Here is a 26456-nt window from a genome sequence, read left to right as displayed (position 1 = left end):
GTTTTTTGTACTAAATTGCAACTGACATGTTAAATTCTACTTACAACAAATTTGAAATGAATTATTTTAGCTATGTTAAAAGAATTTATCAGATTTCTAGAATTGATCTGTCAAAAACCACACACCTGCAACTGGATTTGATTGCTCTGCAGTTCCCCTCTGCAGACTTTAATTCTTTAAAGAATTCAATCCTTTACCAATAAGATGGCATTTAAAGAAGTTTTTTGACTCGAATTATGGAGATATTTGTGCTTGTGTGTAGATTACAAGGTAGGAACTGTTGCAGTGGAATCCAGAAGAAAGGCTTACAAAGCACAGTGCAGGGTTGTGTTTAGACCAGACACAATCTAGCTGCAAAGCATGGTTGGTCACCTGAGATGGTATATCCCATATCTTCAATCAATATTACAGTGAAAAAAAATTTGCCTTTTCAACCACTTTACTAGAAAAATAAGAAAATAGACATATTAGCTTTGCTGCAGTTCAGCTTTAGGAAGTGGCAGAGGCTTTCAATAAATTAATACTTGCAATAAATTTTATTTCAGTAGAAAAGTTGCGGATAAAATTAGAAAACTTCTCTGCCTGTAGTTATTGTTTTAGAGGTCATTCGGAAGGTAGAGAAAAATATTCCTTTCTATGGAGATGTAAGGCAGTGTTCCTCTACATATGATGAGAATAGAGATATTTGGCAGAAAAGTAAGATATATCATAGTTCACAACATTAAATTGCATTGTTTGAGAAGCTATTCTGGTCTTGCCTGTATTGTAGCAATTGCCACACTGCTCTGGTCATGGAATAAGCAAGTGTAAACATATTTTTCTAAGAAAGCATTGCAAATACATCTCAAAGAACTGAGACATTGCTTCTTGAGGACAGAAAGCAGACTAGAAGTTGTAGTTAGTCTGTTCCTTGTCAGTAAATCCTGTGTGAGGAAAGTCATCAAACAGGACAAAAGTATAAAATCCATTTTGAAGCTGTTCTGCTACTGTTGAAACCACATGGAATCGTAAAATAATTTAGGTTGAAAGGGAACTTCAGAACCCATCTAATCCCAACATCCCTTTTAAATCAGGGATAAATATACAGATTAGGTTGCTAAGGGGCTTTTTGAATTCTGGTTTGAAAATCTCCAAGAGGCTATAACATCTCTGAGCAGTGTGTTCCTGTGCTTAACTTCACTCATATTCATTATTTTATTCTTTAGACCCAACCAGAATTTAGCTTTTGGCAACTTTTGACCGTTTCTCCTTGTTCTTTTACTCTGTCCCTCCGAGTTCTGTCTCTGTGATCATGGGTTAAGTGGGAGAAGATGCAATTAGGTTGTCTGTTAGCCCTCTCTCCTGCAGGCAGTGCTAAACCAGCCCCCTCAACCTCTGCTCCTGTCATGTGCTCCAGCCCTCCAGCTGTCCTGGCAACCCACCACTGAACTCTCAAACACATCTCCTGCCCTGGGGGACTCCACACTGGACGTGGTGTTCCAGATGCTGTCTCACAAGTGCTGTGCAGGCAGGAATGATCTCCCTCCTCACCTCACTGACTCTCCTTTTGCTAATGCAGCCACTGAGCAGTTTTGCCTTTGCTGCCTAGAAGGCAGAGCAGTGGTTTGTGCCCAACTCACAGTTCACCAGGACTCACAGATCCTTTTCTGCAGGTCTGCTCTCTGGCCAGGCAGTCCACAGCCTGTACCAGTGTGTGGGGTTATTCTGTCCCAAGAGCAGGACCTTGACCAGATTTTTGTAAGCCAACTCCTCTGGCTTCTCAAGAGCCCTGTAACTGCTCTCCCTGTTCTCTGCTGTGTGTGGATTTGCATTCTGACACATCTTACATGTCTTCTCTGAAGATGTTCAGTAGTTTTCGACCTGGTCTTGATGCCCAAGGGCTGGCACTCATGGCTGACTGACTGTTAGACCTGTAAATGTTGACTGCTACCCTCTTTAAAGGCCAGAACTCCAGACAGCTTTTTATGCACCTTTTATGTTGACAATCCAATCACTTTCTTCCCCACCCCCCCTGCTATTTGGGTACAAGGATTGCTGAATCCTCTTCTTCGGTATGCTCCAGTAAAGGTGAAAAAAGAAACGAGGTTTACTTTCCTATAAGGACTTGTGGGAAATGAGAAACTCCTTTTTTACTTTTCTTCTGCAATGTTTTAAGAATCAGTTCAGTCATTGTGAAAATGGATTGCAGATGCACCTGCTGAGTGCTTCAGAGTCTCTTTCTATATGGGTCTTAAGGCTATTTTGGAGAGTTGTGTTTTCAAAATGTGATGTAAATTTTCTTCCATGTATTTTAAAAAAGGGAAAATGTTTTTTGTTGTAATACAGGGTTGAGACAGTTGAAAAAATCTGTATAAAATACTTAAGGGTAAGAATTGGAGAAAGTGAGGGACAGGCAGAAAACTTAAATTTAAAACTTAAAAGAAAGATTTAATTGTTTAATGTGCAAGTAAAGCAAACCAGTGTGACAGACTCATGTCTATTTGTGCCATAGCAGGAGGAGGAATTGCTGTGGATGACAAGGAAATCTATGGTAATAAATCACATCATCATAAAAGCAGGAGAAAGTTTCAACAATGACAGCTGGAAAGAATGAAGGTGTTGGAGGGAGTGCTTTCTCCCTGTGTTTCAGTATGTCCATAGGACTATATGGCCTTGAATTCAGGAAGGATTTCAGGCTAAGACTTAGTTTTCAGCAAGTTGTTTTTTACCTTCTCTTAACTGTAAGAAAATGTTCTTTGCAGGCTGTTGGGATGTTTCAGCTGCTACTCTCTTCCATACTTCAGGCACTGACACAAATTGAACATTTCATTATCAAATACATACGTAGCAGTAGCAAGAGCACAGACTTTTACTGGAATAAAATATATGTAAAAAAGGCTAAAAATAAGTTTTACTCTAAAATAGGAGTAAAGAGGTGGTACTTGCTTGCCAAAGTAGTAAAAAAATTCTCTTTTGCTTACTCACTGTTACCCTTTTCCCCTGTGCTCTCTGAAAAAAGTTATTCTGCATTATTTTTCTTATTTTTGAGGACACCCTTCTTTTGGAATGAGATTGTTTTTTAAAATGAAAACTGAATTTGGCTTTGTACTGAACCTTCCAAAAAAGAGAGGTGGCTGGAGAATTCATTTTGTGTGATTGCAGGAGCAAATGATGTGAGTCAAGTGGCCTGGTCAGATAATTAAGCTACAACAGAGAAAGCTTGCAGAGTCAGTCAGTTGTGATTATCAGTCCAGTGTGGTTGCATGTCTGATTCCTTCTGAAAAATCTGAAGTGGCTGCTTTTATTATCATTAATTGGTGACTGCCAGCAACAAATCTGGAAGAATTATACTGCCACTTTAAAGCCTTTCAATATATTTTGGTTGGAATATAAGTTTAATAATGAATTGAGGCCTGTTTGTTGCTCTACCCACCCCTATGAATTGGAAGGTTTGTTAGAATAATTCCTCTGTTATATGTCTGCCCTGTTTCTGAATCTTGATGTAGGCAGTCAGTGACAGTGTGGCTAAAACTGTGTATTCTTTAGGATTGTCTGTATCTTTCTAGTTGTTTTTTCTTTTTCTTTTTTTTTTTTTTCTTTATTATGTGATTTACTTAGAAGTTTAATTATTTTAAAACCATCTCCAGAGCATCTAGGAAAGTTCCTTTAACAGTGAAGCATTAAGTTGCTTAAAGTGCCTCGCAGAACTAAGCCTTGGAAGCATTTCTGAAATATTTCCCCTGCTAAGCAAGAGGGATGTCATGAAATGAAACAAAAAAGGAAAGAATATTTCATTTGAATGGAAGGATAAAGTACATTTAATCTAAACCAGGCCAGTTCAATATCGGCAGTTTCCTCATGGCGTTCAGCAATTTTAAAATAGAAATCTTATTGATATTAACTCTGCCACGTGGAGGAGGAATTAATCCCCTGGAAATGCACACGTGTTACTGTACATTGTAGCTATCCCAAAGCCAAAGCCATGGAAGTTTAAGGTGTTTTTTAACTTTGAATACAAAAATGTTTTAAAACAAAAACGTTCATCTTCCAGCAACTTGCATAGTAGCATTTCCAGTGTTTTTTTTTTTTAAACAGCTATTAATGTAGTCAAGCTGTGTTTTTTCTTCTTCTGTGTGTAATCATCTGCTCAGTGGTGCACTCCATAACTGGTAGCAGGAGACAGAGGAGTGGCCTGCTGTGATTGATGGGGCGAGGCCCTGCAAGCTGAAGGAGTCCCATCTGGATCAGGTTTTGGGAGCAGTCAGATGTTGAGAGGGAGGTCAGCAAGCCCTGCATTGGCTCCCCCTCCTTCCCCACCCCAACCATCCCCACTCGTGCACACACTGCATCGCTCACACGCCCTCGCCCCGTAACTGATGCTGGCTTTGGGCAGATGCTGCATGGCCTGGGACTAGAGCAGCTGCCAAGTTTATGGAGGATAAAGGGAGCAGGATGGTACAGCAGGTATTTGCACTTTTATTTTCACTTGAAGCTCTTGATTTTAGTCAAGCCAGGGCAGTTCTTATAACCAGCTGCACCACTGCATGCAAGAACTTCTAATACACGTTGTGTTGCTTAAGTCTGAAGGAGGGCAAGCTACGGTGGGGATCATGTCTCTGCTGGGCTTGAAATATGGAACTGAGCCATTCTTACAACCAGCAGGTTCGCAGAGTAATGTTGCATTTTTCTTCTTTGTTTCCCTGCCCCGAGGATACGATGCAGTTTGGCTCATTTAACTACAGTACAGGAGGCTTTCTCTAAATGTGAAGTACCTCTTGCCAGAGAAACAAAATGCACCAAATGGAAAAATAGAGTAAAACAAACAATAAACTGCCAGTTTGACTTGAAAATGCAGACAGGCAGAAAGGTTTTCATTGAATACGTTTTTATGCTGCAAATGTGTTTTTGAAAAAGGAACGCTGCATAAGTAGTGTTTTCTGGGCTCTCTCTTTTGTGTACAAACAAAACAAGCTTGCTTTATTATGTTTTGACACTTTTCATGCGTTTCTTAATTATGAAATCCTTTCAGAGCAGAAGATGCTGAAAAGACATGTTGAGATCTGAGATACTAGAAGCAGTTTAAATTTGAAGCTTTTTTTCATATGTAGTAATATAGATGGAATAGGAGAGCCTTCACTTACCTACATCGTTGGAATCCTTTTTTTGTTTTGGTTCTTTAGAGTTCAACATTTAACCAGAGGCAATAAATTTGATTTTATACACTGCCACGTAAAGCATAGTTTTCAGTTGAAATGTGGTTTTCATTAAGACTCAGGCCAGAACATTTAGCAGAGCCTGACTGTCTGCCATCCTTTGTTCTTCTTGCCGTTGCCAACAACCACTTTTTTAAAAAAAACCATGAACAAAATGAGCATTAAGGAGTCATTTAATCTTAAAGGTACTTGGAACTGAGTCTGAAGGGACAACTTCTGGTTAGCCTCTCATGTCTAGGTGGTATTAAGCAAGGTCTGTGTAGTGTCACACACAGCTTTGAAATTACTCTAATACCTGAGTTCATAGGCTAATTTAGGGTCAATATTTCCTGTTGCTTTTAGGGCCATTTCATATTTTCAACTTAATGCATTAGAACTATTATTTCTTCTTATTCATTTTAGTTCACTGTATTTTCAAGAGTGTGATAAAGGGAAATTTTTGGTGATTCTATTTAAAGAATTTTTGGTTCTTTAAATTTGATTCAAGTGTATCTGACTAGTCTGGAGTTTCCATCAACCACATGTACCTACAAATGCCTGATAGCTGACACTGCATTATTCTTGATATAAATTCATATTCTAAAAAAATAACCTTTGACTATTTTTACCGAAGTAAGTACTAAAGAGCAGGTTTATACAAACATGCTTTTATACTACATTGTAATACTGTGTCTGAATTAATTGTGAATAATAAATTCAGACTAATTTTAAAGTCTAAGAAAGGTTTCAGTAGTCACTGATTTTAAGAGATCTCAGGTTTATTGTTGCTACCATTTTAAACTTAGGGCCTACAGTAACATGCAAAAGTATAGTTTCTTTAATGTCCCAATCCTCCAAACAATTTATTGAACATGCAATAACTGCCCTGATAATCTTGTGTGCCAGTTTTCTGCTCTAAGCACGGTGGGGTTGGTTTATTTACTGGCAAGGTTGTAAATCCTAGAGTACGTAGAAGTCACTAAAAAGAAATAGACAAATAAATCCCTGACCCTTCATTGTTCACTTATTAATGAGGTCTCAGTTATAAATAAATGAGTCAGACCTCAGCTGAAAAAGTCTAATGAAAGAGGCAGAAGAGTCTCAGCACGGTGAAGGTGATTGAATTACCAGTGCAATTTGCCATTTTATTACAAATCTAAAAAGTTTGGAGTTGCTGGTAAAAAAATAATATAAAAGTTCAACCCTCTTAATTAAATATTAACTGTAATTAGCATTAAGTGTGGATGCTTTGAATATTAATTAGGGTCCTCGTGGAACTGCTGTCAAGGTTAATGAAGAACAGTGGGGGTCTCGGCAACATCTGGTTTAGGACTCCAGGTAGTACAAAAACCTTTAGATCAAATGCACCTGGACATTAGCCCTTGGTCCCTTTGTTGCCATTATTGTTCTTTTTTAACAGCTGCTGACTCTAATGCCATGTTTAGCATCTGACATGAAGGAATAGCTTAAGGACCAGCAGTAACCAGCTCCTGTGTTTCAAAGCCAGCACAGGGAAAATGCTTATACAGGCAGAATTCAGATATGCTTTTGTTCGTTCCTACCACTTGCTGAAGTCCTTCCTGAAACAGCTGATTAAAATAAGGTCGACTGCCTCCTCCACAAGTTTTAAAAATACTTCTTTAACATTTAATGAATGTCTCTGGTGTAATCCAGTCGTTGCTGGGTTTTGCTTCCTCTTCATTTTTTTTTTTTTAACTCTGAAGATATTAGGTAAAAGAAATAAGAAATGAACTTTAGCATTTTAATATGAGAGGATAGAAGTACACATTTACAAGAGTTTTTAACCTCCACGGAAGTTGAACAGGGCCAGTTTCAGTGCAGCATTAACCTTGGAATGATTGTAGATATATGGAAACAAAAGTCACTTAACCCTGTGAAGTCAGAAAATGCCACTGTTTTAATTTTAAAGATGTTTAAATCAAGCAACGCAAACTACTTGCTCAAGACCTCCAGTAGCAAAGATGGGATTAGAATTAGGGAGTGTTTGATTGCTGATGGAAAGTTTTAATTTTTTAGGACACACTGAACACCTCTTACACAAGAACATTTAGTTTTCTCTTCTAAGCCTGAAATCTACCAAGACTTAACCCTGTGCAATTTTTTAAAAACTCTTGAGTTTAGGATCAGTTCAGGTCAGAGAACTGATGTCTGAATTAGTTGAAATTGGCTGGAAATGTCCTTACACACAAAGTGAAAAAGATTGTCTTTTATTCATCCTATTCAACCTATTTTGAAATTGGGAAATCAAGGACTGATGAGTACAAATAAACAAAATCCCTGCATTAGTCCTGTGCTTGTACATGCTTTGGTGGGAGAATAACAGAGTAGTTTAAAAGCTAATTAATTTTTTACTTAAATACACATTTTTGCATTACTTGATATTTAGAGGGATAATTTTATCTTATAAATTGGCCCTGAGGTTGGGATAGTCCCTGGACTAATGGCCTCTCTTGCTGTCTCATGCAACATTGTGTTTTGGACATCTTTCATATAAGGTATTAAAGATTGTTGTGTACATTTCCTTCCCTAGAATTATTGCTTTTGGGTATGAGCAAAGCATTTAGTCAGAAGTTTTCTAATTGACTAATTAACATGCTTGGCTATTCTTTATCATATCAAACAGAAAGATGGATCTATCCATAAAGAGATGAGAAGATTTGTTTTTAATTGTATAGGCTTATTGTGATATGCAAATAAAATACTGTTGTCTACAAATTTAAAACCTTTACAGTTCTTAAATCTATTTCTTTTGACAGTCTGCAGCGTTGAATTTTTCCTCTTTTTGAATTGAATATTTCTTTAGTTTAAGATTTTGAACTGAAGCATGTTTGGATTCAAATTTTTAAGATTTTGACTGGGTCTCATTATTATTTTGCATTTGTGGCATACAGTTGCTCTCTACAGAGTCCCTCAGAGTATTGTGAATATCTCAGAGCATTAGTTCATATAAGTATTTTCAGTGCAAATCCTGCCCTGTGTTAGGTTGCATATATTGTGTTGTGCAAAGGGTAAGTCAGAGTGGATCCCAGACAGTGAGCTAATCTGAGCAGAGCTCTGTACTGGTAGTTGTGCTCAGTAGCCTTTGGAATAAAGTGGCTTTGTCCCTCTTCCCTGTCTGAGTTGAAGCATTAGTTCAGGCAGATTCCACTGACCTTTCCCAGTTAATGAATCATCTACAGCTATCCAGTGAACAGCAGACTTGTTTGTCTAATTAGAATATTATTTAATAGGTTTAGCAAAATGCATTTAGTTCAGATAAGAAATATTCTCCTTAAGAAACAGCCCTTGTGCCCTTTTCAGGCCAGCAAACTTAGCAGAACTGTCATCGCTCCGTGTTACCTGTGCTTATCTAATCTCACGCCACGTTTCTTCTTCCTTTTCTTTCCCTTTGATTTTTTTTTTAACAGGGTAATCAGGAAGCTACAGCACCTCCTGACACAATGGCACAGCCTTATGCCTCAGCCCAGTTCGCTCCACCTCAGAATGGTATCCCTGCAGAATACACAGCCCCACATCCGCATCCAGCTCCAGACTACACAGGCCAAACCACTGTTCCAGAGCACACGTTAAACATGTACCCTCCTGCTCAGACACACTCTGAACAGAGTGCAGCTGACACAAATGCACAAACTGTCTCCGGCACAGCCACAGTAAGTCAAGGTTACAGCTCTTTTCAAGCACTTTGTTTCGAGTTACATATGTTTTTGTCAATGATTTTTGTTGTTCCATTACACTTAATGCCTTTACACTTCATTTGTGTTAGGATTAGTCACCATGTTAAGCTTAAAAGTCTGTCAAAGTTTATCCTTGAACTTGGAGAATGTATTTTCACTGGGTTTGGAGCCTCTCATGAGGTGTCAGAGCTTTGTAGAATCTGTGGTTTCTTTTTCAGCAGTATTAGACAAAATGATTAATAGCCAGCCCATGAATCATATCATAAAGTTTAATTAAGTCCAATATGAAAAAATGCAAATGAGTGTTTGTAGGCATTCATTTGCAGGGGAAAAGAAAACAACAAAAAAAACCCCAAACTAGACTCATTTGGTTATTTTTAATGGCCTCTGTGCTTTTGACACTTGCAAGTAATTTTTAATAAAAGTGTTCATGGAACGATATTGCACTAAAATCACCGTGTGAATGAGTATTGTGAAGAACATGCCTGTAATACTGTATTTTCTAGAGAGCTTGTTTGTGCTGCCATTACCCGAGCTGTGTGTGGATCCGTGCTCAACAGAGCAGAAATGATCGACTTTCCTCCCGTTTGATTTATATATAAAGTTCTGAAGTGTCATGAATTATGCAAGAGACTCCTTGGATGGCTCTACCTTGTAATTTAAGTCACAGATTTCACACATTGATAGTTTAGTGCTTCTGTCTTAATTCTAGAGTGGGACACAATATATCCAGTGCCAACAGCTGGTGGATTTCTGAGCCATCAACCACCTGTGTTACCTGTGTAGGATTGAGCACAGGACAGGCAGTTGGAACATGTGCTCCAAGCATCTTTCCTGGCTGTCCTCATCCTTGCCCCAGCCATGCTCCATGCCTCATCTGACCTCCCCTTTCTCCCCTGGCACATATCCAGCCTAAAAGGTTCCATGCATCAGGGCAAGAGGAAAGGGAAAACACATTCCCTTAAAGGGGTCGTTCTGAAAATTTATGTTTGTTGCCATGCCACTAATTTCTTTATATAGGTATGAATGAGAAAGAAAATCATAGAGGAATACTCCTTGCTATTACCCTTTGTGAATTAATTACACATTTTTTTTGGTTTGGGCAGTAAAATGTTTCGGTCCTTTTAGTTTTGACCTGATAACCTTTTATTGCCCTGAGTGGCCCTTTGCTCTAGTAATATGAGAAAGCTTAAATTCAAGAGCCTCTTATTAACTTATATCTTATAGCATTCTTTGCAGCTCTACAGTCCCTTCTTATACATCTCCTTACTAAGTTAAATTCCAGGGATTTTTCCCATCTTTTAAAATTTTCTTCCATCAGCATTTTTAGTTGTTGTCTAACTTTTGTCAAATACCACCGTCATTGATTTAGAACAGGAATCCCAAGCTGAATAGAAACTCAAGAGATTGGATATTGACTGAAAAGATAGTCTTTCCTGCTGTCCCTGTCTCATCCTTTTTATGTTCTACAATTTTCCTTGTATTTTTGACCACTGCTGCACCCTGAACAGTCCACTCAGATGCCTTTTCATGTTTTGAAACTGTTGCTGTTCAGATCTAAAGTGAAATAGTGACAGTGCTAAAATCAATGGTAAAAGACCCATCGATGGCAGTGGGACAGGAGCTCATCCCTCATCATTTATTGCTTTCAATTGATTGTGTTTCCTGACCCTGTTTTGATTTTTCAGTTTGAAGAAGTGTCAGTCACTTTATCAGAGTAGTCAGGGATGTGTTTCCCCAGCATTTTCCATAGCAAAGGCTGGTGAAAAGATGTAGTTTGGATTGTCTGCAATGCCCTTATCTTCTTCAAGTGCTCTATTCAATCCCAGCTAGCAAATCCAATGATTTCCTGCAAAGTTTCCACTTTCTGATATGCTAATAGGCTTTTGTTATTTGATTTTGTGTTCTTTGCAGTCTGTTCTTATTTTCTTTTTGCTTTCCTAATATCCAACTTGTATTTTACCTGTCAGACACCTTTTCCCTTCTGTTTCCCCTTGAATTTCCATTCTCTGAAAGGTAACACTTGAATTCCACTAGCCTGTTGTATTCAGGGAATATAGTATTTGCTCTTTTTATTATGGATCCTTTTCTTGCATTCCTGTTTCCTTTCTTACAGAGGAACAGACAGAACATTTCAAAGTAGCTCCCATGCTGTTTATAAGGAATTAGATTTCCTTCCTTTTGACTTTAGGGTGTATTTGAGAAAGTTTTACTTTGGTTTGGTTTTTAAAAAGATATTTCTTTCCAAACTGCAATGTTATATTGAAAGTTGTGGATGCTCTCCCTCGAGAACAACACAATGAAAAGAGAGGTTTACAGGACGTGTGTGTATCTCTGTGGAGCTGCACTGACATTTAACACGTTGCTTACCAGTTAGTTTTACAAACTTACAGTCAAATATTGTTTGCAAAATTTAATGAGGGGGACCTAGATTTAAAATCCTTTATGCTGGGATTTTAGCCATTGCACTTGGCAAACTGTGGGGACATTATAAATAGGTATATGCAGACGGATCCCAGGCAGATTTGTGATGTTATGAGGGTCCAGCTGTGTGCATCTCTCTGTAGGTTTAATAATACAAGTTTTTATTGAGAAATAGAGCTTCAATAGCACTGTGTCAACACTGTAACTCCATGTGGTCTTTATTGTTGAAGGAGAAAAATTATGTTTCTTTCCAGTTCCTGCTAGCTTTGAGAATAGTTGATTTCCACTCGAGGAGTTTTAAGTGGAATTGATGTGGGGACATAGTTGCATTTGTTTGGTAGGTTCCAATGTTTCTACTTAGTTTCCTTTCAGTAAGCTGTTTATTACATGCATTTAAAAGAAGAATAATCAATTGACCAGTCATTCACCAGAAGAAAACTGTTGTGATTAATGTAGATCAGACAGGCTGCTGGAGGCAAGACCAGTTTTTGAATTTTCTTACTTGAGTGCAATTTTATGTCCATGTGAGGCTGGATATACCACTAAAAATGGATCTTAAACTTTTGAAATGTGAACCTAACAAACTGCAGGGCAATTATCTAATTTGTAGAATTAATACCACAAGTGACTTAACTTCCTCCCTGAAGGACTGAATCCATGCTGAGGTGAGACATGGCCCTGGCTTTCTCTGGGTGTCCCAGTTTCTCTTTTCTTGTCTGAAAGAATCCTACACTGCAGCCAGAGCTATCACTGGGTCTTATGCAGCCTAAAACCTAGTAAAGATAGAAATAATAAAAATAAAAAGGTTCTTTTGAATCCTTAACTGCAACACAGGGTGTGATCCTGGCCCAGTTGGAACCACCAATATTCCCAGTTGCTGCAAATTGAACAAGATTCCAATCATCTGTTTTATCATGGGTTTGCAATTTTTTTGCACAGTGCTCTTGTAATTCATGTTCAAAGACACTTCACATGCTCTTGGATGTGCTCTTATACTTCTAAAAAGTGTATTTCCCAATTAAAATGCTTTAATCTGTTATTTTGATAAAATAGTGTGTCACTGTATTCTGTTAGGGTAAGCTACTCAATGCAAGAGGTACTTAGATTTTATGTGTAGGGATGGCTAACTCTGTATTTTGATGCTATGAAACAGGAGAAAAAGTACAGGAAATGGGTAGTAAGTGATTAAAGACAGGATGATTTAGCTGAAATAATATAAAATCATCTGTAGGTAATAAAATGCTGTCAGAAGTTACTTTAAGTCTTCTCTGAACAATATGGTTTTCATCTTTTTAGATCCATATGTTTGTTTAACTTTGACCAAGGAAGAAATGTGTCCGAGTATATGCATAATCAATAATCATCCAGCACTGAGTTATTTAAGTGCTGGTAGAATTTTGGAGTTGTGTAGCATCAAACATGCTTTTAGGGATCAACAAAAATAATAAATGGCTTCTTCCTAGGTGGATGGATCAATGATGAGTGTGTTACAAAGTTATGCTAAAATTAACATGTCTAATGATTTTGTGGAGTGGTTTTGAGTGTTACATTAAATAGTTGCATGTAATAAAGTACTTTAAGATATTTGATCATTTCATGAAATAGGAAATCATATTTTACCTGTGAACAGATATAGATGCAAACCTGTTGTATATAAATAGTTCAGAGAATGAAACATTCAATTTTTGCCTGTGGTTTTTCATGCACAGCTTCTGTTAATGTCAGCAGGAGCTGTGCATGTAAATAAAAAGGGCATGTGTAAGGGAGCAGGTAATAGTAAAGTAAATGTTTCTCTACTGTTTCCTGTTCTAATTGGGTTATACTAATAATGGAAGTAAATGCTGTGGTGTGGTAAAAACCGAGTTTGTGAAAATGCTCCTTGTTTTATGTGTGTGTATAAAAAATGTGCTGCTCTAAACTTAGTTCTGCTTTGGCATAAGAGAAAACTTGAGATCGTTGTGTTTGTTCTTTGGACTTCAGAAGCTGAAAAGCCTTGATGGGATGTGTGCTTGGCCAGGAGTTGCTGAGGGAAAAGGCAGCTTTGACTTGGAGGAGTGCTGGGGATCAGTGCACGGTGCTTTCCTGTCCGAGGTGGTTCAGAATCAGGGTGGAAATAATTCATATAATAGATAGGATGTCTGTTGTTCCAGCTGCCCTGCTTTACCTTGAAATATTGTATATTCTTTGACATCTAATGGTCTGTTAGTTTAATGTTTTCTTGGTGTTAATTTGTCCGGGTTTGTGTGTTTTTAAGTCATGTTGCAAAGGCCATTTCTTCATCTAAGGATTTGTGAAGGCTCTGGACTGCAAAATTATTTACCATGTTGAGCTTGGTTGTTTTGGAGAAGTGAAACATATACAACCTGCCTTTGGGTGTTTGTTGAGGTTTCTTGTGGGTGGTTTTTTTTCCTGGTACCAATTTTGCTGATGCACTTTTTAATTTGGGTAAGAAATCTGAGAGTAGGAAGCATTTATAGTGAAGTGCTTTAGTGCATTGCTAAGCCTGCAGGTGGGTAGGTTATTGCTACAGTTTTCTGCAGCATATTTCTAGTTTTTATTAGCCCTTTTTCCTGCTCTATTCTTTATGTAAGTTATTGGTATAAGTGATTTTTTTTTCTCCCCTTCTTTCTTTTCTCCTTTAGTTCATCTCCTCTTTCTCTCCTACTATTTTATTCATGGTCTCCCCATCTCCTGGGGGTGTGGGGATACATTAGTTTGCTGAAATTCTCTTCCATATTAAACAATGGGCTATATCCTACCAGGTTTACAGGTGTCCATCAGCTGTTCCTACAGCAGCGTGGCACCGAAGTAGAGATGTTTAAAACTAAGTTCTCTGCAATTTGCTGGCTCATGGTGTAGCTGTGGTTGTGCTCGTTAGCCTGGAGGTAAACTTTGAAGCCCAACGTGCCAAGTGTCTGCACGGTGGGTGGGACACTTCTCAGTGTGCTGAGGTCAGCTGCTGTTCTCCTTGTCTCTGAACGTTCTGCTCTTGCCTGGGAGGTTTTCGTGGTGCACCTGGAACTGCCTCTGGTGGCTTGGGAAGGAGTGATTTGATCACTTCATGGGTAGTTCTGGCTGGCAGGCAGCAGAGCAGAGTTGCAGGGCAGATAACCACACCAGTCCTCTCTCTAAATGGTGCAACTCCGAGGCTTCTGCTCCCCCTGCAGAGGAATTAGGAACTTTTCACCACAGAGCCTTTCAAATCACATTTCCCCATGGATATTTTTGTTCCCAACTGGTATCAATGACCCAGTTTTTACTCTTAATTCAATTCCATCTTTTGTCTATAGATGTTTGCCACCAGGATGGCAGATAGTTGCTAATGCTTTGACAACTCTTAGAGCAGTGTTTATTCATCTAAATCATACCCTGCTGGTGCAGGCTATTGTGCCAGCATGGTGTGCTTGTCTCATTTATACCACCTATTGTATTTGGTCCCAACTGCTACTCGAAGAAAATGTTTCAGGGAGCTCACTTCAAGACCCTGAGTGCTTCAGAGCTGCAGAAACAAGGAACCTGGTCCAGCTCCTACTCCACAGTGAAGAGATCAAAACTGACATCCCAAATAGAGAACATAATGCTGTGCTGGTGTGGGGAGGCACAGTAATGGCTTGTGATCATAGGCATTATTGCTGCTGAGAGGCTTCCTTGCTGAGAGAGACCCGTGTGTCAACTTGGTGACTGTGTCCCACGTGTGTCCCTTTGCTTGTGCTAAGGAATAGCAGGAACATATTGCTCACTTCAGCCTCTGTGTGTGTCAGTGCAACCTCAAAAATAGATTCTCCTCAAGGATACCCAGAACCTGAAAGTGGCTGTTTTCTGTGGTGCTGTTTATAAAGTGCCTGTTTGTATACATTGCTGTTTTGCCTGGGAAGAAGATAACCACCCTTTTTTTCCTGTGGTGTTGAGTTAAACTGAGGCTTTTTGATACTGTGAGTGGGTGTGAGGACAGCAGTTACCCTGGCAGACAACTGCAGATCAGCCTGTCTGGGGTTCTCCTGAGGTCTCTGTATCTGATCTTTAAGATTTAGGTATCACCTCAGCTTCTTTTTGTTTTTGATTCTCATAGTAAGAAAGGATTGCAAGTGTGACATTGAAACAGAAGACAGAAAAATTGTAATTATAAAACTATAATTCTGGTTAATTCTGGGGTTTTTTTGTCTTGTTCGGTTTTCTTTCTTATGTATTTATTTTGATTTAAACTTCCTTTTCTGATTTTTGCATGCTTGAAATTGGTGAAGAAATAAAGCTGAAGCTCCTCTCCCAGTCCAACAAAACCCCACCAACTAAGGATAAAGAATGCAATTATGCTCTGTCATCTTTAGTCATGTTTGCTCAAATAAATTAGCTGAATGCCATTGATTACCCTTCTGAATGTTCACTGTAGGGCAGACTAACAGACCACTTCAGCAGGTAATTCCAGCCAACTCTGAGGCAGGTCTGAAACACAAAACATTACAGAGGTATTTTCAATCACATTGTCAACCAGAGACATGTTACTCCAACTTGGAAAGTTTCTTCTAGAAAACATTACCAATCATTTTCTGATCTGCCAAGTTTAATTGACCAACTAAACAATTTAAGATGTTCTTCCTGCTTGTCCCTGAAAGAGCTGAGACAATACTGGTTTTTTGAGTTTTCTTGTACTTTGTGTTGTCTCTTGGGCTCTTTACTCCCCCATACCAATTCTTTTATGTGTTACATTATTGACTTTTTCTTCTCTCTGTGCAGTCTAAGTAGCCATGGCATCCAAATGCTTTGGCTGTGCTTTGGGTTCTGATCTATTGAGAAAAACATTTGTTACACATTTTGCTGAATACACTGAGCATAAATTTCAAAGGGGATCTCGTTATGATGAAATAGCTAATTACAACTTTATATTTGACCTTTTGCATCTTTGTTCCCCATTACAACACAGTAATTAACATTGATCCTTACGGGGGGGGGGGGGGGGGGGGGGGATTTTTTGGTGAAAATTAGCTCTCATTTTCACTAAACGCATGAGTGGTTTTGTTAGGTTAGGTAAGACTAATGATGTTTTCCATTCTCTTGTAATTGGCATGCAAATGATAGTTAACGGCTTGCAACTTTATCAGAAGTTGTCCATTCCTCCAAACACCAACTCTTTGTGATTCCAATATGAACTTGTGTATTGCCTGGGGTACCTTGTGTAGGGCCTGAGCACAAACTGCTTGTAAGAAACTTACTCTCTATTAGAGAGCTCAGAATGGTCTACCTGTAGCACAGGTAGATGGAAAACTGGCCAGGTTTATAGTGAAAAGCCATGAAAATCATTCAGAAAGGCTTCCTCTCTTCTTCCTTAAATCATTTCTATTCATGTGACTGGAGATAAACTTACTCTCCTGCATGAGAGTGGGTCTTAACTAAGGATGGCTTAGTGGGTTATTACCCCCCAACCCTGAAAATGTTTTTTTTTAATCCTGTTTATACTCTGAAGTTTCCATTCCTCTCCCACACAGCTATTTCTTCAGTTTTCCCCACACCCTGCTACCCACAGAATTAATTTAATTAAACGTAACTCATGTGTGGCTTGCTTACCATATCTCCCTCCTAGGGTCAGTGTGAAAGAGGAGCTCGATTCAGACATTTAACTTTGCTACCTATCACTTTTAGAAAGACAGTAACGAGACGTGCTGCTCTGTCTTGGCTGAATCTGCCAGCAGGTGAATCCATCTGGAAGTCTGAAGCTGCTTTATGGTCTACCAGTGACTTGACAGGGTGAGATAGACGTTGCAGGCAGAAGCAGACAGAGGACAATTTTCTCATTCACTGGATATGCTTTCAGGAAAGGGTTAGAAGTTCTTCTGTTCAGGCTTTGCCAGCAAAACAATTAGACTGAACTCTAATAGTCCAGCGTGCACCTCGTGCTGTATTTGATCTTTCTGTGATATGCAGAAAGAATTGGTTGGTTGTTTTAAATTGCACAGATCTAGATATTAGATGGCCAATAATTTATTAATGAATTGGAGAAATTCCAGAAGAAGGGATAAGCCTGTAACCAAGCCCCACACAGCCATTCACGAGCTCTCTCACTTCCCCCGTTTGCTTTTTACCTGTGTGATTAAAGATGGACATTAAGTTACTTTGTTGACTCTACAGGGATAGAGTGTAAGTATTTCCTGATATTTTGAGAGGGGTTTATATACAAATTTAAAAAAATTATATATATGCAAAAACTTCCTCTCCTTCTGCAGCCTTTTTGCTTGCTTTTGATCTTTGTGTGCATTTTAGTTGTCTTTCTTTTCATCTCTACAACACTATTTCTTATTTATATTCTTTCTTATTTTCTCCTTATATTTTCTTTCAATACACCTGCATTGTCTTTGCTTTGTTTCTTTCCAGGTTTTGCTCATTCCACTACTCTCTAGTAGTTTCCTTTAATTTCCTCCCCCCTCCTAGGAGTTACAAAGCCAGCTACCACTGATTTTAATGTGGCTTGGAGAGAACATGGAAAGGAATATATAGCTGATGTGAAGAACATACATGAATTCTCTGCTATTTTTGCATCTAAACTGCTGCAACTTGCCTGTTCTAGATGCTTTTTCAGCTAAAACCCCACACAGTTGTGTTGAAGTATCACCATATTTTGCTGCCTGTTTTTTGATTTAGAAAAACTACTCAACAGTTTTTGAGAGAGACCCCTGAGGTCTTCTACTGTTCCTGCTTAAAAGGGCTTTTTGGATTTGCTTTTCCAGCAGAGGCCTCTTGAAATCTTGCCCATTGAAACAGTTGCCTCTGAACTACAGTCTCACCCCAGAACACAAACTCCAAGATGTCCTTTCACCATCCACCTGCAAATAGCAGGAGGATGTGTCAGGAGTCCCCAGCTCCTACCCAGCCACAGCCATCGGGTCAGTAAAAACCTGTGAGAAAGAGGAGATAAAAGAGCACCTGTGTGGCAGCTTCTCCCCAGCCTCTGCCTGCAGGTCTAACAACACCTCCAGGTGTGGGAGATGGAGAGCAGGAAGCTCCCTCCATGGAACAGAGGAACAGATGTTTGCCATTGAGGACGTCTCAGCCTTTCTAAATGAACTGATTTCAGGCTCTGTAATGAGACTGGCATTGCCTCCCAGCTTCCTCATCCCTTCAAAAGGAAGAATTGGAGGATTTATCTTGCTGTGTTGTTTTTTGGGGTTTTTTTTGCTTTGGATTGTAATTTAAGTACTTTTCTTTTATTCTCTGATTTATAAAAGGGAGGAAAAAAAGGCAGCAGAATGCCTTCTGATTCAATCAGGAGAAGAAAACATGCTTACAATCATAAAGTCTTTTCTATGCCTGTGTTTTTTTTTTGTTGCTGTTATAAAAAAATGCGTCAAAAGATGTTCAACTGTTTAATTTCATAAGAACTCACATAAGTTCCAGCTGTTCCAGAATAGCATCTAAATATTTGATTTGAAAACAATATGTGTACCAAGACTGCAACATATTGCAGGCATGATCACCCAGCTACCCAGAAAGATCCGAGTCTGTCTGTGCTAATTAATGTTTGCAGATGAAGCTTCTCCAGCGGCAACTTCAGTTAAAAAAGATCTTTATGTTTATAAGAACATAAAGGATATAAATGACATCTACCAAACTGAATGGAAACTATGTAAATTTGCTATTTTTAAGTTATAATAAGGCTGGGACACTTAATTTTGCTTTTCGTAAGGATGTGATTGATTTTTTTAATATGTTCGTATTACAAAAAAATATTATTGCTGCTACTTTTAAAAGAGATTTATTGCCAAAAATGTAGTTATAAAATGTCAATTTATTTAAAAATCTTTGGTAGTATTAATCTTAAAGAAATAAGATATTAAAAAAAGAGATTCTCTGGTTTTTTACAGTTATATGGAGGAAAAATTCATGGTTTAGGCCAGAGAAATTTGCTTTTAACTTATGCATTGACTTGAAAATGTAGCAGTTCTGTTGCCTGTTTCCTTAGAGTCCTTATTCTTTTAGTTTTAGGGATATGGACATACTTGAGTTGTGCTGAGAAATATGGTTTCTCGGGGACACATTCCCCTCCTTTTTTTCCTTTCTTACATAGTTTTCAATTACAGTGTTGCCAAATTTAGAGAAACTGATGCCAATTTTCACCTCTGAATATTTATATTTCCTTGTTCTCATGCATAAGCTTCTTTTTTTTTTATAAAAATCTGACAGGGACAGGTGGCAAAACTGTCCCAACCCGGAGCAGCAGAAATAGTGGAGCTTTGTTGTTGCTATATTAATGTAACTTTTGACATCTTTTTAATCCAGAATGTATTCTGGGTTTCATTTTTTTTTTTGCACTATCAAAAGATGATGTACCAGCATCTGAATCACTGATTCTGTTCTGTGCTTTCTAATGGAAAGATCCAGCTCTTTTATCATTTTATTATTATTGTGCATCAAGAGATGCTTCTGTTTTCAACACGGGTGTGGTTTTTCATTTTCTTGTTATGTTTTTTTTTTTCCTTTTCCAAATACATACTTGTAGGAAAACAAATTTAGACAAATATTAGATGGTATTGAAAAGTTGAGGACGTAAAAGAGAAACTAAAATCAGATTAGAAATAGATTTTAGCAAACTGAAAAACTTTTATTTGTGTAGTAATCCGTTAAAGAGTTGAGCTTAAAAGACCCTACAATTAGTGTAATTGGAGGAGTAAACATGTTTGTAAGGTAGACAATGACTAATTTCTAGTGCATGACCATTGTTTGATACTCATGAGCAGGTGATATTATATGCCAGTAAATTTGTACCACAGTGCGCAGTCATTTAGCCACAAAATACTGTTTTAAAGTCGGAGATAGGTCTTGCAAGCACTTACACTGAAAGGCTTGTGTGCTGCTCTTCACAGTAATTGGACAGAGCTGCTTATGAAGCTATTAAATGTTTCAGGAACAGATACCTGCATGGTGGGGTCCTGGGTTTGTGCAGAGCTGCTGGCTGGGTGTGTTTGAGCACAGGTGTTGGGAAGCCTTGGAACACCACAGGCTCCCTCCGGGGGGAATTGCTGCAGTTCCCATCCCGCCTGGCAGGAGCTGTACTTGTGAAACGGCTCACGCCTGCAATAAAAGCACTTTCACACCAGCACAAAATGTTGCTGTTGGCTTCTTCCCATCTCCAGCAAGCATTTCCAGTTTTAGAACTTGCTCTCATTTCTGAGCTGGGCTCCCTCTTTTCTTTTTTACCCCACTGAGTTGAGAACGTTGCACATCCAGCCCTTTTATCTTTCTCCTCCCTCACAAAAGGAACTTGCAGCCATTTCCCATGGTGCTTCTCTTTTTGCATGTGCAGCAAAGTCAACTTTGCAAAGAACTGAATGTGTTTTATAGACAAAACATAGTCAACCAGAGGTACCAGCCTGAGAATCACTGATTCTGTTCTGTGCTGTCTAATGGAAAGAGCCAGCTTTTTTATCATTTTATTATTACTGTGCATCAAGAGGTGCTTTCCTTCTGTTTTCAACATGTGTAGTTTTGTTTTTTTTTTTACTTTCTTCCTTTGTTTGTTGCGTTTTTTGTATGTTGTTGTTGTGTCTGGTTTGTGTGTGGTTTTTTGGGTTTTTTGTTTGTTTGTTTGTTTTTGTTTGTTTGTTGGTTTTTTAATTTTTTTTTTTGTTTTTTTCTTTTCCAAATACATACTTTTAGGACAACAGACCTGCTGTATCTCAGGCTCCCATGTGTCCACTTTTGCCTGGAAATTGTATCCAGTTGCAATCTGAGGACTTGAGATATTTGTCTGAGATATTTCCAAATTAGGTTTCCTGAATATGCCTAAAAATGTAACATATACTCACTGTGTGCCAGATGATACAGACAATGTTAATAATCCTAATGATGCAAGTGTAGCAAGTTTTGTCTGCAGGAAAAATCACTAATTTTTTATGTCACTTTTCTGAGAAATGTGTTGGCCCTCCCTGTCATATATGCCCTGGCCACCCACTATATAAAATTGCTTTTTACTACCATCAGCTGTTTAATCTCTCTGTGGACAATCTTTTCAGGTAGCAAGCTGAGTCTAGTCTCAGTACCTCCAGTTTTTTTAACCTAAACACTCAGAATGTATTGCCTTGCATTTGAGTAGCTTTCTAATTAATTGGATTATTGATTTGACATATTTCAGATACTGATCACTTAGGCTGCTAAGTTTAGAACCAGCTAGGAGCCATCATTTAGGAGCCTGGCACTTTTTATTTAGATTGAACTTGCTGCCCCATGCTTTTAAGCCTTTTGCCTTCAGTGGGAGGAAAAGTGGGCTCATATTGCTAGATATTTAAGTTTTATATTTTCATCTATCTATCCATTTTCTTCCATGAAGAATGGTATTTTGTCTTTATTGGAAGTAAAAGGAGATGTTTTGGTTCAGTTTAGAGTTACTCCTTAGTGCTTAAGACATTCATAGGAAGGTTACTGCATGTATAGCATTGTCATTCTGTGAGTATCAGATTAGTCATTTGAGTTTAGACTAGACCTGAATCTGGTTTGCAATGTATGTATAATGAGCATTATACAAACTCCATTTTTTTCTGGAAAGCTGTGTGCCCATGGTGTGTGTTCTTAATGCTGGGACCCAAAAAAAAGAGGAAGGAGTCTGGCTGGTGGTCACTTTGTCCATTGGTTGCCCCTCCAAGAAACTGCATTTAATGCAAGGGATTGTTCTTGAGGATACTTTTTGGGTGAAGAAATGGGAATTAACTAGCAAATCCATGAGATGTAGTTGAAAGCACTAATCACTTGGGGCTACTTTGTGACACCTTGCCCTACTGATGAAATGCAGCAACAAGTGTGATGCTTGCTCAGCAGTTTCCAGTAAGAGCTTTTTCACGCCAAAAGCTATTTACATCTTTTGCAGTTGGGCTCTTAAGTAATTTGAATAGTGCCCAGGTGATAAATTCATTGCTCTGACATTTGCACCTTGACTTTCTTCTGATAAGGCCTGTGAAAATCATACCCTAGTGCATATTTAGGCCAATTTTATCATTGAGAGAAAGAACTTTGGGTGCTGTGAGGGCTTAAAAAAAAATTTTTAACTTTGTTTGCTTCAGTCTTATCCTTGTAGTCACTAATTCACTGTCCACTTTTATAGTAAAGGTGGGAAACACACAAAGCACCCAAGGCTGCTGTTAATGCTGCAGGAACATAACCCGGGGGTTCAGCGTTGCCCTGTTGGTGCTGATGAATTACCCTGTCACAGAGATGTAACCAACGTTATGAAATCTTGCCGTGGCTGTCCCCTCACACAGATGTCACAGGGACTGAAGGAGGATGTATGGCACCCCGTGCTGCTGCCTTAGGACCAGAATGTGTGCGTGCCTTGGTGCAGCTCCAGGGACTCAGGGTCTGTGTTACCAGCAGCTTGTCAGAGCAGGAGGAGATCTGTTGGTGCATTATAGGGCTGCTCTAGTCTGGTTTGGAATGTAAGGCAACCCTTCTTTGTTTTCTCTAAAATTTCTGACATATTTTGAGTGGATGATTCTTTATATGAGAGAAGTTAAATTGCATTTCCTACCCCTCTTACAGGGAAGGACAAAACGATTAGCAATGAAGAGCTTACAAGCTTGTGAGCTCAAATAGTAAAAGTATTTCTTTATATTCAAGAGTTCTTTAGATTTGGGAGTGGGCTATGAGGCTGAGATAGTTCTGAATGTGTTTCTACTGATCTAATCTAGCATGATTATTTCTTTCTTGTTGAATGATCCCCTCCAAGCATCTCATGAAGAGATTTATTTCATCCTCGTGACCGTTTTGTGAGATTTTGCTGAATTACAATTATTGTCTTTTTCACTTTTCTTGGAGGAACTAGAGTACAAGTAGTTTAAATAACCTGCCAGAGGCAAATCTGTGACAAAATAGATTGCAGAAGCTGCCTTTCCTGAGCCCAAGTGTCTAGACTGAGAGATAGTCTTTTCCCCATCATAACAGATCGCTATTGCTGAATTTCATTTTGAACTGATGCTTTTGGAGCATTGAGCATTGAATAGATCACAGTCTAAGCTTGATTTGTGTGAATGCTACGTTTCAGGTGCATGAATAAGAAAAAAATGTTGGCAAGATATTCTGTTACTTAGGAAATTTATGTTGTATTTTTTAGAAAAAGGTAAAACTCTGCAGGCTGGTTTAACTTTCAGACATACTGTGCAGACGATGTGAAGTTACCATCTCTTCTTTCATCCACGCCCCTCCTTGGGATATGTGAGGAGATGATACCACACACAATGATGAGATGTTTCTGCTCCTTTGCTTTGGCCTAGTTTTCAGCTCTCTTTCACAGAGGAATGGGGCTGGGGAGTCACAGATGGGGCATGAAGTGATATGAGGATCATGGCAAAGGTCAGGTGCCAAGGGTCTGGAATTCCCCGTAGCAAATATGAAAGTATTCTGCTGTGTTATTTAGCTTCACAAATACAGGGATCTGGGGCTGTCAAGAGAGAGGGAGATTGGAAACTGGGCTTTTAACTCAGCGGGTTACTGAGTTTAAAACCTACACTGTAAAGTCTGAGAAAGCTGCCAGAAGGGTGGCAGGAGATCACAATATGGACAAGAAGCATGACCGGGAGGGAGAGTGGCAGCATCTTGTTGGAGAAGGACACTTCAGCAACTCCTTAATCTATTCCATCTGTAGCAAGGTTATTTATGGTTGGGTTTTTTTTTCCTTTTTTCCCCCTGTATTAAATGCAGCAGGCAAGGCCAATAGTGATCTGTATCTAGGGTGGTTACCAGTGGGCAGAAACCCCTCAGAGGCTGACACTGAGTTCTTGTTCTTTCAACCATTGTCCCTGCTTAAGTGTGCAGAAGATGGTGACTGAGCAGCAGAGACCCTTTCTCCCTTTCTGTGGCATTTTTCCAAGTGGTTTTGGCATTGCTCAGGTGCCTTTGGATAGGAGGATACTGCCTTACCCTGTCTCCCACACCTGACAGATAGCAAGGACCTGACAGGTTTGGGCAGGGGTTGTTTCTCTCTGAGAGATGCTCACCTTGTGCAGTGGTGTTTGTTAGTCACAAATGTTACAAAAATGTTTGTGAACTTAAAATCTGGCCTTGCTCGTGGTAGGTTTTAATACCTCTGATTTCATAGTGAATTGCTGAGAAAAATACCCGCAACCAATACTGTATTTTATTGTGTAATGTTTGTACAATAAATTAGTCAACTGTGGGCTTTTTTTCTCAAGTGTGGCTGTGCAAATGCCTGAATTGCTGTATTTTGTGTGGATTTTTTGCTAAATACAGAGGATATGTAGGTGAAGAATCTCTGACTTCAGTAAATGCGAGGTCCTTGTACCAGTATTTATCTGTGTTGTTTTGCTCTGATACGCTGTTGAATATTGCAGAAAGCATAACAGCTATATTTGGTGTTCCTAACACGTTCTTATTTTATTTTAGAATAAAATTTGCATGGGAACGTTTCTCCTCACTGGCGTGAGACCATATTTAAGGCATTTGGTAGTTTTGTGTCTAGCCATTTTCATGGGTAGTGGGAAAACAGTTTTACTTTGCATTAATGCTTTTGCTAAAAATACGGACTGTAAAGCGAAGTGATTTTAAACCCAGGCAAAAAGAAATTACAAATGTTCCTAAAAAATGATGGCTAAAATACAGTGCTGTATATGAGCTTTCAGTTTGATAAATACTTACTTATGAGGTCATAAATACTTGAGGTACAAAAGGTTAATGTAGTGTGAAAGGCTGTAAAACACAGCGAGCAACCTGCTAGATCATAATGATGCATTAGTACCTTTCAGTATGAATGCTGGTGGTTATAAAAATCTTCATGTTGAATTTATTCTGTAGCACAAGAAGGTAAAGCCAGAGTATCTCCACTGTGTACTTTTGCTTATCTCCTCATATTTATTTCTCTTTGTAAAAGAAAAAAAAAAAGAAAAGAGGGGCTCTCATCTGTTCGTTAATGCTCCCTGACTGAAACTGATAAAAACTGCTTTTTGACTAATATAATTTCTCAAAAGCATGTCAGGTGTTGTCTGTGTGCTCAAAGTAAGTAATAAAATCAAGTAATACTCGGGGAGTTTTGTGCCTGCTCTGTATTAATAAGTTTCCATGAGATAAAGTAAGCAATAATGCATAAAGGAAACAAAAGTGGTATAAATTCTGTAAAGCAGTAATGCAAATTAACTTTGAGGGGAAAGAAATTCAGTGCTAAAATCACAAAGTGAGCATTTACTGAATGGTAAAATTGACTTTATCATAATAAATATAGTATTTCTCAGTCTTAAAAGTCCTCTGCAGTTTATAATTGTCTCCAATGTGCTGATGCAGCTAATATTTCTCATTTAATCTCTACCTCTGTGGAGTGTTAATTTCCATGCTTTGGTGATCATTGCTTTTTACTAAAGCAAATTACTTCCTCTTACTCCTATATCAGAGCTTATGACAGATTAGGATAATTTTACTGTCATTAATCTTTTGAGTCTGTTCCACTCTTTTCAATAAAGTGCCATGTTTTGGTCAGGCTAAATTGAAACACTTAATAAAATCTGAAATCAAATATAAAGAAAGCCTTTTTTTTTCCAGGCTGTTGATACCTGCTTTCAGCCTTCTCTGGTTACAGAAGAAGTATTTTACTTTCAGTTAATTATCTTCATAAAACACACCAGTACCTGGAAGGGTATTCATTATTTTGGGGGGGATTAGACAAGAAAAATGTTGATGTGGAAGTATTTGGTTTTGACACATCCATATTTTTTATTATTATTTTAGGTGTTGAATATCTATACATTCCATTCTTTTAGAATGTGTATCTGTTTAGATACAGTTTAAAAATTGATAGTGTTTGGGTTGTGCAAATCAGGAAATGTCTGTAGATGAATATTTTTAGTTTAAGACCCTATTTAAATTTGCAAAGAGCACTGCAAGCAGTTACTGCACTGACAGAATTAGCACAGAATACCTGTGAGGGACCAGGACTCATATTGTAAAAGCCCCCATAATTCCTCTGAAATAAATAGATTTCTTAATAAATACTGAGATTGTTTATTTTATTTTGGAACAATTGGTCAAGATAGAAATCCAAATCACAGAGCCCTGGTAGGGCAGTATATCAATTTACAGATACATGACTCATCTTGTCACATGCTGCTTCATATTACAAAATACTGGGTTTGGATGATAACACAAAAAAATACTGTGTATTACCAACTCAAACTTGTATATTAGGTTA

The 26456-nt window shown here is 38.4% G+C and overlaps 1 protein-coding gene across 30 annotated transcripts in view; it reads left to right on the top strand.

The window, feature by feature from the left end:
• Nucleotides 1-26456, top strand: part of RBFOX1 (RNA binding fox-1 homolog 1) — a 1158532-nt gene that overhangs the window by 1022059 nt on the left and 110017 nt on the right. For all 30 annotated transcript variants that reach the window (XM_027654829.1, XM_027654830.1, XM_027654827.1 and 27 more), the window contains one exon: nucleotides 8600-8842. In XM_027654829.1, the coding sequence (XP_027510630.1) occupies nucleotides 8600-8842 (243 nt within the window). The remainder of the gene's footprint in view (nucleotides 1-8599; nucleotides 8843-26456) is intronic.

Source organism: Corapipo altera, unplaced genomic scaffold (assembly GCF_003945725.1).
Source record: "Corapipo altera isolate COAL_440 unplaced genomic scaffold, ASM394572v1 98, whole genome shotgun sequence".
In the NCBI taxonomy this organism is placed as follows: Eukaryota; Metazoa; Chordata; class Aves; order Passeriformes; family Pipridae; genus Corapipo; species Corapipo altera.
This window is presented reverse-complemented; position numbering and strand designations above follow the sequence as displayed.